The sequence below is a fragment of the Aspergillus uvarum genome (genome assembly GCF_003184745.1).
Source record: "Aspergillus uvarum CBS 121591 unplaced genomic scaffold BO82scaffold_35, whole genome shotgun sequence".
Classification (NCBI taxonomy): Eukaryota; Fungi; Ascomycota; class Eurotiomycetes; order Eurotiales; family Aspergillaceae; genus Aspergillus; species Aspergillus uvarum.
In genome coordinates, this window is record NW_020291332.1 from 232145 (window position 1) to 248190 (window position 16046).

The 16046-nt window shown below is 51.3% G+C and overlaps 3 protein-coding genes across 3 annotated transcripts; 1 reads left to right on the plus strand and 2 right to left on the minus strand.

Moving 5' to 3' along the window:
- Positions 1-1861: 1861 nt before the first annotated feature.
- BO82DRAFT_106362 (uncharacterized protein) lies at positions 1862-2183 on the minus strand. The gene has a single exon (XM_025629764.1). It carries the CDS (start codon positions 2074-2076, stop codon positions 1909-1911), a length of 168 nt encoding a protein of 55 aa, XP_025490853.1. The 5' UTR covers positions 2077-2183; the 3' UTR covers positions 1862-1908.
- A 9025-nt stretch (positions 2184-11208) lies between these two features.
- ura7 (small subunit rRNA maturation protein UTP4) lies at positions 11209-14877 on the plus strand. The gene is made up of 3 exons (XM_025632446.1): positions 11209-12618; positions 12684-12913; positions 12973-14877. The coding sequence occupies exons 1-3, from the start codon at positions 11568-11570 to the stop codon at positions 14743-14745; spliced, it is 3054 nt and encodes a 1017-aa protein (XP_025490854.1). The 5' UTR covers positions 11209-11567; the 3' UTR covers positions 14746-14877.
- Positions 14878-15067: 190 nt separating this feature from the next.
- On the minus strand, positions 15068-15523 carry BO82DRAFT_106390 (uncharacterized protein). Its single transcript, XM_025629765.1, has 2 exons — positions 15385-15523; positions 15068-15288 (listed from the first exon to the last, which is right to left on the minus strand). Exons 1-2 carry the CDS (start codon positions 15453-15455, stop codon positions 15099-15101), a joined length of 261 nt encoding a protein of 86 aa, XP_025490855.1. The 5' UTR covers positions 15456-15523; the 3' UTR covers positions 15068-15098.
- Between the last annotated feature and the right edge of the window lie 523 nt (positions 15524-16046).

Below are 16046 nucleotides of genomic sequence, written 5' to 3' on the forward strand. Positions count from 1 at the left end.
GTCCCGAGGTCCCGGAAGTTACTACTATGAAAGAGTGGGTTACGGGCGGGCTGCTTGAGGTACCCGTACAGTATGTCCTGTATTTTCGGTATGTACGTACAGAATGTATGGATAGACCAGTTCTGGTTTCATCTGGTTTCAACAATACCTCTTCCTTACCGCCGCCGGGCACAGTTGAAGGTTGGCTGTGGACTGGGCTGGGCTGGCTGGACTGGCTGGCTGGCCTTGGTTTTTACTCTTGCCATGGAAATGTCAATCCTTGTAATTCATACTTGACCCAAGAATTGTGGTATTTGTATGTACAGTATGCACAGTACATTTGGTTTGTTGCAAATTGCTGGTTATACTGAAGTGAATGGTCCCCCTCCCCATTCCCTTCCTTTTGGCCTTCAGTATCAAATTGACCAAATGCTTCGCGTTTTCTGTGAAACGTATGGCGCAAGTAGAATTTCCATCCAGATCCAACCAGTAGTGTATTTGTGGAACAGGCCTGACATAAGGAGGTCGGTTGAGGGGGGGGGGGGGGGGGCGGGCGCTGCTGTAGTCGCTGCAGCAAATTACTGGATCATACCAAAAGGTTGGTCAAACCGGAACCCTCATATGCAGATACTATAGTCTAGTGGTTAGCCGGTCTAGGTAGGACGTCTCAGGGCAATTCTCTCCTACTCCTTCAATGCGGCCTGAGCCACAAGGAAGTTAGCATTAACCCTTACTGTATGAGTGAAAGTCAAATACCTTGTCTGTCTGTCTGCTGCCTGTCTCTTCCTGTCTCTGCCTGTTCTCTGGAGTGAACACGGTAAAGTACCGTCCGTCGCGTAAGGGTGCTCCGTCCGGGTCGAGTTCTTGTTAGCCCCGAGCCAGCCTTGGTCCATGAGGGGTAGACTACTTCGTAGTCGATACTTAGTCGGTAGCTACTACTGTGCATTCATTATTCTTTGGCTGCTTTTGCTCCCTATTGACCGACCGATTCAATGATAAGCATGCAATTGCATGTCTTTCTGACGTTGCCATGCAAGCTGAGAAGTGTAGGGTTTACTTCCTTTGCTGTGCAGTCGGTACCAGGGGATTGATTTGTCTTTGTTCACTTATACTGGGTAGTCTGAATGTATAGAGAGAAGATGATGATACAACACATGATCTGTCTGTGATAGCGGCTTCTAGACTGCACTTACGCGCTCCCATTCTTTTGCCTCCCCAGAATGACCACACCATCACTAAAGGCAGCCTAAGCCTACGCCTACTATCGTTTACTATAAGCCTAATTAAGCCTGCAACACCAACCAGTCCTTAACTCCCCTTCCCCCTCCCCAGCACCCGCGCTCCCTTGGGACTTGGGTGGATTGGTGGGTGGGGTGATCTCCGTGCTCACCAGCCAGTCTTCGCCAGCCATTGCCCTCCCTGATTCACGCCAGGAACACCTCCGGTCCTTGGCCCCGGCTGCTCTTCTCCCTTCGTGGCCTCTCATCTTGATGCTCCAACCGGTCTTAATGACCAAATCCTTCTTACAGTAGACCTGCCTTGAAACCCATGTCAGATGTCGAGACATATTAGTTTTTCGAATGATGAAGCAGGTTTAGAGAAATTTTGCGCTACCAGCATCTGCAAAAGAATCACAGTTCTCCCTTGAGAGCGGTCTACCATATGCGACACACGCATTGTCTATTATATGATAGCCGCGCCCTCTATGACTTGACTATTGATGTGATTTCTCTCTCCCCTCACTGAATAATCGACCGACTTTCCCCTATCGATCTATTCTCTTTCCTCCCCCAACCCAGTAGTACATATGTATATCATAACTTCATAAGAACGTAATGCCATTTGACGACCGCCCGGCTTACCCACAATGCGGAGTAGCCGACTGATTTTTTTTTCCCTTCATTTTTTTTTCTTGCACCCTCTTTTCAGCTACTTACTGCCCCCGTAATGTAGCATTTCACTTCGGTATGGTCCCATTGTCAGTACATACAGTAATGGAAGAAGCCTGCTCCATACAACGCATACCAAAATCAATCCATGCGGTCGCGTCCCAGAGAAGGACGGGAAGAACTTCTCACTGTTACCTGACGCCGTCATCGACTACCAATTTCTTTTGACTGGCACAAAAGCCAGACACGACCCTACCGGTAGATCTCAGTATAACGTGTCGTGTCGTGTGTTTTCCTCTACGGTTCATTCTTGACCAGTCGAGTCGTCATTGCTCTCACCCCCACCTCTCTCTCTCTTTCAGTCTTTCAGAAGCCTATCGATGTCCATCGACAACCATCGGCCGCTTGTGTTCTCGACCACATTATTTTCCAATTGATGTCTTTGTTTTATGATGAGCAACGAGGATGGATGAGGGGAGAAAATTACCGGATCCCGAGACATATGGAAAGGGAAAAAACATCACGAGCGAAAGAACTGGTGTAGATTCTTTGATTTTTTGCCCAATGAACCATAAAGAGGAGACCTTCGGGATTGACAAGAAATAAAGTGCATGCGCGCGGGCACAAACCAGGCGTAGTATGAAACTATCTTCAGTACCGTTTGTATGAGTTCGTTGGATCAGAATCCATGTCATCATCACTGTTAGTTATCATCACCACCACCTCCTCCTCCTCCTCCTCCTCCTCCTCCATGGACACATATTACTCCTTCCGTATTCTGATTCATTGTTATTTCAGTAGAGCAGGCAATTAAAACTGTACAACTTTCATTTCCCTTCTTTTTGTTCTTCTTGAGGGGTTATGCTTTCCCATCGATTCTTCTTCGATTGCCCGGGGGCCTGTCCGTTTCCCTACCAAGGGAACAATCCCGGTGTCTCATGGATAGGTCTAATAGCCCATTAAAGCTACAGTAACCTACCATAGAACATTCACATCATCCTCCGGTCGCTGAGGCTGGTTGCTTCGACATTAAGAAATTCCCCCAAAGCTACACGATCCCCACACCCTCCCCCCGATTTACTACACTTCGGATTATTTGGAAGCGATTCCAACTTCCACATCAAGTTATATCAACTTTCACCCCGGAACAATGACCAGCATATAATCAGTGGCTACAGAGTACTACGTCCCACGATTTTGCCCCTCCCCTCCCTCCCTCTATTGTTCAACCCCGTATAGATATGGGCTCCAGTGGCAAGGCACCGACACGTTGAATCTAGGTCAACCGAGACCGCTGGTCACGAAGATGATCCTCGCAACCCCAGCCACGGGTACATCCCAAAGAGAAGCAAGGGAGAAGAACTTACTCTCCCCATCAACTGTGGTGAGCTGGGCTGTTCGTACCATGGGGCATGGGGCAATCTTTTTGGCTCCCTTTGGTGCCTTGCTGAATAGCCTCGAGTGCACGCGAGGTATACCCCCAATAGATGTAGGCAATGCTCGCCACAGAGTATACTCTATCGTCTTGATTTCCTTGGCCAAATAGCTCTTTCTCTCGAGCTTTGTCTCTGGAAAGCTGTAAATTCAGCTTCCCCAACCAACACCAAGCCAACCCAAACCTGCGATGTCTTTGGCGGCCAGTGGCTGACAATGTGGCTGGTGGTGGACTACTTACCCTTGGTCCCCTGCCTATAACATAAGCTCTAATTGACTTGCATCCAGGGAAGTGGATATCAGATCGGATGTGACTGCCAATCTCTTTCAGCGACTCGAGCACAGCCACTCGAGGCTGACGCGGGATTGGGGAGGGGGGCATCTCAGCCGATAAAAAGACAGAAGTCACCATCGCATCACTGCATGCTTTCCTTACTTAGCTACTACGGTAACCCACGTAATGTATCCTCTTGAGTCGTGCCTGTTGGCATTTCTGAAGAACATGTGCAGCATACACCGTTGTGTGCGTGGTAGCTAGCCGCCATGTTCTCCCACTCGACCCGGTGCTCTCCCATGGGGACAAGGGGAAGTGGGAAGCGGGGGAGCATGGGAATGCTAAACATAGAAACACCACCTTCTGCTTGTCGCTGTCCCTCAGACGCCCACAATTCATCTCGGTACCTACGGAGATTAGACAGTCGGTGCTCCATATTGATGCATTATTATTTTATTGACTCTCGTGTACGGGTAGATGATTAGAGGATCGGCCCATCACAATCTAAATTCTAGAACACTTTCGCCTTCCAGATTTTAATGTATGTATCGTCAGGGGTAAAAGGGCGGCTGATTTCAATAGCGCGGAGCTTCGGTGTCCGTTCCCAGCAGGTTGAACAGTTTACACGTAGTCGATCGTGGAAATGACTGCCCTTCATTGGTAAAGAAGTCAATCTACTGCTTGCACATTGGCCAGTCTAATCTGTTGGGGAGTTATGAAAAGCGTACGGGAAATTATCAATCCTATCGCTCTGATATAGTACCGGCAGACCTAATGGAATAGGGGCGCCGGCCGGTTAGCCGCTTTCTCGACGAATAATCCAGCATCGCGGCAAACGATGGGTCAAGCGGATCAGAAATCCGACAGATCCCGGTGGAAAGGAGGACAAAAGGTACGATCCACCGTGAGGAACCTGACATGCATGTTGTTGGATACTCTCACGTCTTTATCAACTTTTATGCAAGGGTATACCTGCCGCTTGCAAATCACTAGACTAACCGCGGATGTAGGAATGACGCGGTGCTCTTCTCTGGCAGCATGCTGCCTGAGCCTTTCGAGGACCAAGAACCTCAAAGAGACTGACAAACCCGACTAAGATCTCAAGATGTAGCGCGCGCGAGAGAGAACCCTCAGTCTGCGACCAAATCGCAGGATTTATAGATCCAATCAAAGGTGAATATAAGCGCGCGCTCCTTGCTGGGTACCTGCAGCGTACTGCCCTCAGTTCAATCTACAACCGCCTCGTCTCTCGATTAAAGCACCTTCATCCTGGGTGAACTCGCAGATAACACGCATTCTTGAGGCTGGAGAGATAGGGATCCCTGGTCCCTCTGTACTGCAACATTTGAGCATATCGTTGGAACACCGTGATCGCCAGGCCAACCAACCAACCGAACGGATTGTTAACCACACCCCTCCCTCGTCTTCTCCCATGATTCGGCTTTGTGTAACCGTTCATACCAACATCACAAACACAATAATCCATCGCCTACGCAAGGGCCATATTCCTAGGGACAACTTTTATTTTCGGATCGCTTCAAGTTGATCCGAAATCCAATTTGTATACGCGTCCCCAAACCAGAAGCGCTAGAGGTTATGGTGGTAGTGGTGGCGGGCTATTCTTACCTCATGCTCTTGAGTTTACCGATTGTACGGAGTACAGTATTGTATATGTGGTTTCTTCTTGCTTGCTTGCTTGCTCCACCAACGAGCGTCTTATAGGGAAGAGGGGGTGAGGGGGGAAGCGGGTGGACGTCCTGTGCATGAAGTAGCTAAAAGCATGCGCAGTGAGTGGTGCGTAAGGTTTTGCCTGACATATCAATCTTTGATTATTTTATCGGGAGAAAACTGTTGTCCAGTACATCCTAAGTTTGAGTAAACAGAAACTAATACCGTACACACACATATTGAATAGTGCCCTCACTTCAATCTCCGGTTGTATCTCCCTTTCGTTTCTTGTTCTCTATCCCCCCCCTACAAGAGCCGTCAAAAGCCTTCGAATGTCATGCCATTTCCTCCCCGGCCCATGACTTTCTACCTCGTTCGAAGTATTCTGGGTATAGTTCTAGTATTGGTGAATTTTCAAGCTTTTAGTGTCCTGTACCATCTGAACACACCGCATTCGGCTCCATGAAATTTTACCAGCCCACTGCGGATCATGCGAACGATTTTTTTTACCTCTGTCCAAACTGGATCTTGGGAACCAGGATTCATTTCTCAATTGAGGTCCGGTTTAGTCCCTCTGGTAAAAAAAAAAAGCACAAAAAACTTTCCTCGACATGGATCTTATTGTCTGAGCATCACTGTCATGATCCATCGGGAAGCACTACTGATGAACAAGCACATCACATGAAAAGTACAGTACTTTGTCGACGAGCACTGCGAAATCCTTTCCAGGCTCTACCAGAGAAAGAAAAGGCTGTTTTTTTCTGCTAGCCCCGCAGTTCCGACGGAGTGGGATCCACCCTTTCGAAAAACCGGCCTTCAGTAAAGGACCCAAAGTGGGCGTTTGGTCGGGGAATACACACACACACACACACACAGACAAAATAGCGGTAGCCCGGGAGGCAAACGGTTACGGTGAATGATAGAAGTGGGCCAGATGAAGCAGAGAAGTAAAAAAAAAAGTTGAGGGCCAAGAACGAGGTTGAGAGAAAAAAAAAAAAAAAAAAAAAAAAAGCATAGAAGATGGGGAAACCTGGTGAACGCGTCAGGTAAAGCCCGTTTGAATTGGGAAATATTCTGGAAGGTTCACAGAACATTCAGTTTTCGATGTATAGCAACCGCGGCTAGTCTGTATCACATTAGACTGCGCGGTCTACGTGATTTGATACATAATCGCTGGTTGATCTTCATATTCTTTTGGTTGTTCGATGGCTCAACAGAGGGTTTGTGATGGATTTAAAGACTACAATTAAGTCTTACCTAGGCGGTAAGGAAGTTCCTTCGCGAATAGCTGATGAGCACATGTACGCTGTGAACGAGTTTAGTCTATTAATCGTTCTTTCCAGCGTATCTATCACATACGATTGAGCCCTTACTTTGCCTCAACCTACTTCGTACCAGTACTATGGTACCGTCACTCGCCGACGATCCACCCGGCCGGCCGATTTTACCTAGTTATTCCTTAAGCCAGAATGCAGTTTGTGGTGGTGGACGATACATGGGATGTTCGATGGTTTCTCTTTGCTGAGCTTCATTCTTTGGCGTCTTGATTTCGTCATAGAGTCCACTTCTTCTTTGCCTCCAACATCATGGGGCTGTGAGAAAGGTAACAATTACCTGCACACAACGCAAACATATGATCCAGACATCGCAAGAATGAATTGCCTGAGGTACTGTGCCTAATCTTCACGGGTGGAATTGATATTCACGTTTGCCATGGAGCCATTGATCGCATTGACGAATCGAGATCTTGCTAATTGGGATGGAAATCCCCGGGCAACCGGTGACGCGAAATCCTACACACGCCCATCGAGGCCCGAGACAATATGACTATTTCTGGTTAGATTGGTTCGCGGCGAGTGAAGCAGCGGAGAGCCTCAACCATGGGCAGATTGGCCCTGCTCTTTCGCGAGTAGTCCTGTCGTTCTGACAGCCAGTCGGGGAGGGATAAATGGGTCTCAAGCGGTGGTATTTCTGTCAGATCTGAACGGTATCAGATGTGACCCGAAGACTGAATACAGCGTAAGGGCCCATCGCAATTACATACCGAACACGACGGGGCAAATCGTACATACTGTACGGGTGAACGATTAAAGATACAAGACAGGACAGGACAGACAACCGGCTCTAGATGCGATGGGGCTTAGCGCAGGATAAGAAGAGCGGGCCCGATAGTAGTGTAAATAAACGACTCCACATTTGACCCCAAGCCAAAATGCTCTAAATTAGCTGACTACCTATTAGTAGTATTATTCAGCGGTCACGGGAGGCCTTTCTGCCAATGAATGGTGATGAAGCAAGGGCAAGTGAATTCAAGTCACTGACCGGTCAATGGTGGGATGGTTCAATTGATATCATCTTATTGATAGCTTGCGCATGGCTTCAATTTTGATGGCCGACTCGTAGAACTCGAATTTCGTTTTCTCTCTGCCTTCCTGTACCCGCCTCCTCACACATCCCACAAAACTCAGATCCCAGACGCGTGGAGACGAGACGGGAAATGACCATCGATACTTGCCCACGCGTTTCTGTTAAGTACGTATTCCTTCTTCCAAGGCGAATGTCGTCATTGATTGACTCACGTCCCACGTTTCGGACCCCCGGCCTGATGTCCGGAGTTTATGAGCCATTGAAAGGAGATTATTATTGGTGGCTGTGAGCGATGCGTTTTAATTTCAACATAACTCCCGGAAGGGGGGTTATGCCCATAATTGTGGTTCTATGATATAGGTAACGATGAACGCTTTTTCCTTGACTGTATCCTCTTCCTCCTCCTCCAATCTCCCCTAGGAAGAGACCATTGATTGATTAATCTCCTGACTATCTGGACCTGCGCAAGGCAGACACGCCACGTTTCCTCGGCTTGCTCTTCTCCCCTGTACCATCGATCGGTTGAGTAATCAACAGCCAAATCCCCCCTCCGGACCAGCGGTCGTGCGACCATCTCTCCCCGAGACGTCTAAAAACTAAGTTAAGGGGCTTTCGAGATGACATAAATCGTGAAAGTCTTATCCGTGGTGCTTGGCGCAGATGCTGTGCAGGCTCTTGTACGCGCCATGATTCGGTGATCGCGTCCTCTCGCGCTTATTGTCAATTTGGCGTGTTCCAGTTCCAGTTCCAGTTCTTCCCCCTTCGCGGCATCACTATCGTATTCCTTGGTGGTTCTCCCGGAGAAACCTGGCCCAGACACCACCCCAAAAGAAGCCTTGTATCTGCGTCCCGCCTTCCCGTGCCTTGCAAGTTAACTTACCACTAGTCCGGGGAGACAGCACCAATTCACGGTCCACGACTCACACTATTTCTTTTGGTGCTGTGATATTTCTCTTGGCTAAGACCTGTGCCACTTACGGATCCTTGGAATCCGACAACTGCCTCTCTATTCTGCTTGCTTTGTTATCATTGAGGGTTGCAACCAACTACCAGTACTAAGAACTTACTGGGGCTTGGAAGTAGTGTCGCAAACCGTGTTGGATTCTGACTCCCAATCTTGAGGTACTGTACTTACTTAGGTTTGATCAGCTGCCATTTATGGAGCCAGTCCCCGCTTCTCGGAGGGCCTCTTCAGCCACCTTCCCGATCGAGGAATGACTGATGCCTGTCTGCCCTGCGATAACGGGCACTACTATGATCACATCGGTTCTAGCGGCCTGGCCCCTAGAGCGATCCCGGATGGCTTAATGGATGGATTGACTATGCGAAGAGTATCTTCCTGGCCAAGTGGTTGGAGATTGCGATCGCTGCATGGATCCTTGTCAACTACGCTGTTTCAGTCTCCAGCATACATTGCGACGACTCCGTGCTATCAGAATAGTATTGATGATCACAGCCAGGGCAGACCGACTGGGGTTGCGCCTAGTCACGGTTATGGTCACGCATATGAACTACAGTATGCGCGAATTCAAAGCATAGATGCCTTGTCAAATCAGCAAACTCACACCCAAGGACGTGATACCTGCCCTAGGAATGCTATCATGTTCCGGGTCTGCAAGTTGCGGTCGATGCAACGGTGGTGAAACGGATTAAGCCTTCTAAAAAGAGGACAAGAAGGACTGGCGGATGTCGCTTGTTTCTTCCCCTCTGTCTTGTCTGTGGTCATACTGGATGGTGGTCCGAGAATCTTAGCAGATCGCTTGTCATCCAATGAACCTGGGGTTTCACCCTGCGGAGCTATGGGTAAGCAAGTATGTTTGAGATGCTTTTGCGGCTCGGGAAATTATCCCATCTCTGTCTGGCATTTAAGGTTCACTTTGAGCCACGAATCTTCTGGGCCCTTGGATTCAAGGGAGTAAGGTCAATGAGCCGTGCTGTGTCTACTATCCTCAATTTGACTGACGGTAGGTTTTACAGCATTGTCTTTAGGTCCAAGAAGGACAAATGCAGAATAACAGTGCTGGTGGTGCGGCTCGGGCTCCTGCTTGGACAAGTCCGACAGCGGCAAATCATGTCTGATTCCATGATCGTGTTCGTCGGACTGAATACCCCGCATTGCCGTAGATCGAATCAGATGAAGGGTTGGCTCAGAAGGAACAGAACCCTAGATTACTAGTCGTAGCCATTGCATCCGCTAATCACCCTTCAGCTGAGCATTCAAGAGAAAATCACCAGGGTTATTGAGTTAGGCCCACCATCATCATTGTGCCTTGCTGCTGACGGCGTCAGACTACAGGGATCATGGCTGTAAGCCCTTCCAAGCTGCCATTCATTACCTGCTCACCCCCTTTTTTTTCTCATCCACGGTGGGTTAAAGGGGACGAATGCCAGGTGGTGACTCTTCCCAACTCCTCTCTCCGACTTCTAAATATCTAACTACACTTTCATCGTGCATAAGCCTTGGATGCCTTTCGGTCCCCACCCCTTCCCCCTAGCCTGGCTTGGTGGACAGGTGCTGTCTGTCTGCGATGCGAAGGTAAACGCATTTGCCACCCCCCATTCGATAGTGCAGTGCCCGCGAATTGCGTTCTGAGGATACTCGCTCTGACGTGGCATGCCCTTCGATCTCAAATAGACCTATCGATGTCGAGCAGTCCATGTCGGTGCCCCTAGACCAAGAGAGATGCGGTCTTGGATGGCTCCCATGTCCCCATGCAGTCTCAATGGCTGTCTATGTGTTCGTTTCAGACCCTGCTGGCAGACACTAAGTTACTGGATAGCCTCTGCCACAATTGATTTGTTCTGACGACATACATGCTTGTCATCATTCCGTGTGCATGGGCGGGTGAACATGGGTCCAGGCCTTGCAATGATCCACAGCTGCAGAGTTGACGCTCTCGACTGTATTGCCTCTTTGGAGCCTGCTGCGATGAAGCTTACTCGGTCTGAGTGGACAAGGAGAGGTGAGAATATTGATATCCTGCGTAGTCTTTTGTATGGAGTAAGACGAGGGCAGTCAACGTGTCGACGGCATTTTCTTGATCTGGCAAGCATATTTTGATGTAGAATACCCGGTGAGTCTTATAGTGGAAGTACCAAGTTCAACTATATCTTGGTATGTCATGTCAAGCGCTTCAATCAAATGTGCAAGCAATCCTACCTACTGGTTTGAAAACGGGACCTCAAATACCATCTACAACAGTATGTAGAATGATATACCTCGATGGGTGACAAGTAGAGCTACTATGCTGGCTTGGAGGGAACTTCACGATACTTCATGCCAAATGCATCAGTGGTCTACCTCATTCCTGTATATCTATAGCGATTACCTTCACCATAACATGTTCTCACATCGCTACCACAACACAAGTAAGCTTCATCACTAGAATCTCACATAGACACTACATCAAGCTTAGATACCTTACATCAAGACTAATTTCTCCATCATCCCCCTCAAATATTGTACAAGAGCGCTAGTAACCATGCCCCAACTCCGGCACCGCGAGCGATGCACGTGACCCGAAGACGCCGGTGGAACCTCCGCGGGCCGCGCTAAAAATCCATATCCCAAAAATTTCCCCAAAGGGCCGCCAGGGAAAAAAAAGTCTCGACTCCGGCTCATCAACCTCACCTCCACCTTTCAATCAGAAATCCCACACGGTCCATGTCCGGAATGATTGCTTAAGCGGTCGGGCTCTACAATCTGAGCCGGGCAGATTCTCTTTACTATATCATCAACGAGAGAAGGGAAATTTCTACGTCTTCCTAAAAATCTGCTGCGACCCCCCTTCCCCATTTGATCGGAAATCTGGAACACGAAAGAAACACCCTGTCGCAGGCTTTACACACGAATCGCGAAGAAAAGAACACGCATATTGAGAACGAGACCTTTTGCAACTGCCAAAAAAAAAAGAATCCGAAGAGAACTCGCGGACGAGAGAAGATAAATCGCAATCATGGATATTCATCGGTGTCGTTTCGTCCCCTACAACCCGCAAGCGATCAATGCGCTCGCCTTCTCGCATCCCCCCTCCGCCGAGCTCGCTGGCCGGGGTGTGCCGACGCTGCGACTGGCGATCGGACGCGCCAACGGGGACATCGAGATCTGGAACCCGCTGCGCGGCGCCTGGTTCCAGGAGACGGTGCTGCGGGGCGGCAAGGACCGGAGCATCGAAGGCCTGGTGTGGACGCAGGACCCCCAGGAGCCCGGGCCGGAGGGCACTAAGCTGCCGGGCAAGCTGCGTCTGTTCAGCATCGGGTACTCGACCGCGGTGACGGAGTGGGATCTGGAGCAAGGGCGGCCGCTGCGCCACTCGAGCGGCAACTACGGCGAGATTTGGTGTCTGGCGGCGCAGCCGCGCTGGCAGCCCTCGTCGCGGAAGGGGGCCAGCAGCGGCCCCGCTGAGGGCGAGTATACGGGCCAGCACCTGGCGGCCGGCTGCGCGGACGGGTCGATCGTGATCCTGTCCACCGCCGAGGGGGAGCTCCAGTTTCTGCGGCTGATGCGCCCCTCGACCAAGCGGTCGCGCGTGCTCAGCGTTACCTTCCAGAACCGGAACACGATCGTCGCCGGGTATGCGGACAGCTCGATCCGGTTGTTCGATATCCGCAACGGCCAGCTGCTGCGCACGATCTCGCTCGGCAAGGGCCCCGCCGGCGGGACGAAGGAGCTGCTCGTCTGGTCCGTCAAGTGTCTCCCGGATGGGACGATCGTGTCGGGCGATTCGGCGGGTGAGATCCGCTTCTGGGATGCGAAGAACTACGCCATGATCCAGCGGATCCAGGGCCATCTGGCGGATACGTTGGACGTCGCAGTGAGCGCGAATGGAGATACCGTTGTCAGTGGTGGTGCCGACCAGCGGACGGTCGTCTATCGGAAGAAGGATGGGGAGAAGAACGACAAGAGGGCTCGCTGGGTGGAGGTCATGCATCGTCGCTACCATACGCATGATGTCAAGACCTTTGCTGTCTATGAGACGAGAGATATCAGTGTCGTCGTGTCTGGAGGTAGGCTTTTTCCCCTTCCATCGCCTGTTCGCTATATATCTCGGTTGGCTAACATTGAGCAACAGGACCCGACGCTGCCCCCGTTGTCCTTCCCCTGCGAGAGTTCGGCAAGGAACACCACAGAAAATTGTCCAGCTTACCTCAAATACCTCAGCTTGCTTCGTCCCCTTCGTCCCGACTGGTTATGAGCTTCTGGGATCGCGAGGTCAGCATCTGGCGCATGCTGCGTGGTCCCGTGTCGCATGAGATCCCTGACGGACAAAGGCATCGCTTAGTTGGCAAGGTTCTGATCCAGGTACGAACGAAGATCTTCTGTTCATGCGTTCTGGTTTTATGTGTCTAACAGCATGGCAGGGCGAAGAGAACATCACCTCGGCCATGCTATCCGCGGATGGGAAGCTTCTGGTCGTGGCTACCAACTCTACTATCAAGGTATTCGCCGTGCGTCGACGCAAGGGTGACGAGAAGGGCACTCTCCGAGTCCAGAAATTGGATGTGCCCCAAGTGCTTGCAGAGGATGGAGCCCGCGTGGTGACCGTGTCCCCCGACAGCCGGTGGATCTGTATCGTTCGCCCCAACAGCGCTCTCTACCTTGCCCGAATTCAACCCGCTCCTACCGCCCAAGAAAAGCCCCAGATCCTGCCCCAGCTTGTCAAGCTCAATCGGGCTTCGCGCCACCTTCGCTTTGAGAAAGCCTCTCACGGTACCCTCGGTGAATACGAGCGAACGGTCCGCTGTGTTGTGTTCTCCCACGACAGCAACGTCGTCGCCTCGGGCGATCTTTCCGGCTGTGTCGACACCTGGGTGCTGGAGCAAGCCGGCGAGGCGGCCTCGAAGAAGAAGCCCAGCGCTGGATCCGACGACGAGGATTCGGACGACGAAGACGAGTCGCCCGTCATCGCAGGCGAGCGGTGGAAGTATGCGGCCGCCGAGTCACCGATCCCGCGTCTCAAATCGGGTGTTGTCCTCCTCTCGTTCCGGCCGGCCAACCTCGCTAAGACCAGACTTCTGACCAACGGCGACGCCGACAACAAGACGAAGAGCGGCGGCAGCGAAACCCGGCTCATGGCCCTGACGAGCGAACACCAGCTCGTCGAGTTCGACGCCGCGGAGGGGAAGCTCTCCGACTGGTCGCGCCGCAACCCGAAGGCCTTCCTCCCTGCCGAGTTCCGGGGCGTCAAGGACCGCGCCATGGGCTGCGTGTGGGATCTGTCCAAGACCCGGGAACGGCTCTGGCTCTACGGCACCTCCTGGCTCTGGATGTTCGATCTCAACCAGGACTTCCCTTCTCCCGAGGAACTCACCGCCGCCGCCGACATCCCTGCCATCACGAACACCTCCAACAACAACAACACGACCTCCACCCCGAACAAGAACAACACCAAGAACCAAAATACCCAACTCGCCACAACGAACAACAACAACAACACCACTCAAAAACGCAAACGTGACCCCACCGAAGATGATTCGACCGCCGCCCGCACCACCAAGAAACCCAACAGCGGTGCCGGAGACCGCATGTCCCTGGCCCAATCCGACATCTTCTTCGGCACCCAGATGCACAGAATCGTTGGCAACGATGACAGCAACGCCGAGATCATCTCTTTAGAACGGGTTTCATCCCGGCCGCGTGGCGATAACAACAACGAGGACGAGGACGAGGACGAGGAAGACGACGAGGAGCGCACCGCCCGGAACGAAGTCGCGTTGGCGCGACTCCGCCGCGAGCGCCAGGCCATCGAGACCAGCACCCCGATGAAGCGCGTCTCGCTCGGCGGTCGACAGGACAAGCTGCTGGCCGCCAACGCGGCCCAGGATGTGGTCGACTCGCCTTCCGCCCCGAGCAAACAGATCGTCTTGGCCTCCGGCAGCGCGGAGGACGGATCCGCCATCAGCAAGACCCTCCCCGCGCGTCGTTGGTGGCATACCTACAAGTACCGTGATCTGCTGGGTATCGTGCCCCTGGGGAGCGGTAGTACCTACCACGCCGGTAGCGGGGATGCGCTTTCGTCATCGGAAGAGGAGGAGAACGAGGACGCGGGAGAAGGGTTCCTCGAGGTTGCCGTGGTGGAGCGGCCGATGTGGGATGTGGATTTGCCCGGTCGGTATCTGAGAGATTATGAGTGAGAGGGTGTTTGCCGGAGTGAAGTTGGATATGATCAGAAAGAGATTGGGGGTGTAGAGAGGAACAGAGTGAGGCAGTATTGTCTATAGGCTCCGGCGCAGAAACAGTTCAGAAATTAAGTCGTTTACTTTCCCATCACTACCACTTTTCCGAAATTCTCAATCTTATTGGTTTTTTTTATTTGCTCTTGGTCCGCTATCAGTGCTCATTGCATTGCTGACTGTAGCTTGTATGTAGGGTATGACTGCTAAGCCAGCTAACTCTAACTTGGATTTACGAGTCACTACAAATGCCTGCAATCGGATTGGGAGATGCTTTTGCTCACACGGCATGTTTAGATCCAACACGAGAGAGCTCAGTTGCTATTTCCTTCAGAGTCGGGGTGAGAAAGGAGCTCGGTGACGAGAAGTCTTTTTTCTTGCAGAAAGCTATCCGACAACCCTTTGCATGTAGGCATCCGAAGCGGACTCGGAACTCCGAGAGATGAGTTACCAAAAAGGACTGGCCTGGGACTGGTAACCGGTGTGCTACTCGCAAGGAGGAGTCTGAGTGGGTTCATCAACCATCACAGGAGGTTACGAATCTCCGACGTCTCAAGATGAGATACGGAGTAGACGGTGAAACATGGGTCTTATTCTTACAATGACAGTAACGACACCTTACCCCTGATTTGGCTCTGCATCCGCTCACTTCTAATGAAACAGAGGGTCATACAGTCTCAAGCCTCTGTCTGTATTAACATCTCATGCCTGGTGGTATAGGAGGTTGTCTCAAGGTTGGGTAGGAGACTTGCCCCTGGGACTGCACAGGATGCACTGATGACAAAGCACGCAACAGCACCACAGTTATGTACACAAGAACACAGACCTACCTAAGCAGCACAAGAGCATGACGCATCTAGCCTGACCAGGCCACCATGGTGTCTGCCTTCAAGCAGCATGCCGCTAACCGATGCCTTGCCTCGACGAAGAAAAAAAAGGTACCTACGTACGCATCGTCATCACGATTATCCATGATTCGAGTGCATCTCCCAGAAACGAACCAACCAATCCACCCAAACCGTGCAGCCTCACTCTCCGCCTGGCAATGCCTGTCTAGCCCTTTTGGAGCCTAGCCTGGAGACGAGCTGAAGTGGCAGCCGCAGCCCCGATGACTCAGGAATTAGATAATCCCGTCTTTCATCCGGCAATGGGGAAACAACTGGCACTTGCTTGCTACGCAGATACAGTACTCCATACAGACAGTTGCGCAGGGGACCTGTCTTTCTTTCTTTCCCAAGTAGAAAAGTCCACAGGGCCACTGC

Coding starts and splice junctions, on each gene's coding strand:
- BO82DRAFT_106362 (XM_025629764.1), bottom strand. CDS start 2,076: ATGACGGCGTCAGGTAACAGTGAGAAGTTCTTCCCGTCCTTCTCTGGG.
- ura7 (XM_025632446.1), top strand. CDS start 11,568: ATGGATATTCATCGGTGTCGTTTCGTCCCCTACAACCCGCAAGCGATC. Junction 12,619..12,683: donor CAGTGTCGTCGTGTCTGGAG/GTAGGCTTTTTC, acceptor ATTGAGCAACAG/GACCCGACGCTGCCCCCGTT. Junction 12,914..12,972: donor TTGGCAAGGTTCTGATCCAG/GTACGAACGAAG, acceptor ACAGCATGGCAG/GGCGAAGAGAACATCACCTC.
- BO82DRAFT_106390 (XM_025629765.1), bottom strand. CDS start 15,455: ATGACCCTCTGTTTCATTAGAAGTGAGCGGATGCAGAGCCAAATCAGG. Junction 15,289..15,384: donor AAGGTGTCGTTACTGTCATT/GTAAGAATAAGA, acceptor GAACCCACTCAG/ACTCCTCCTTGCGAGTAGCA.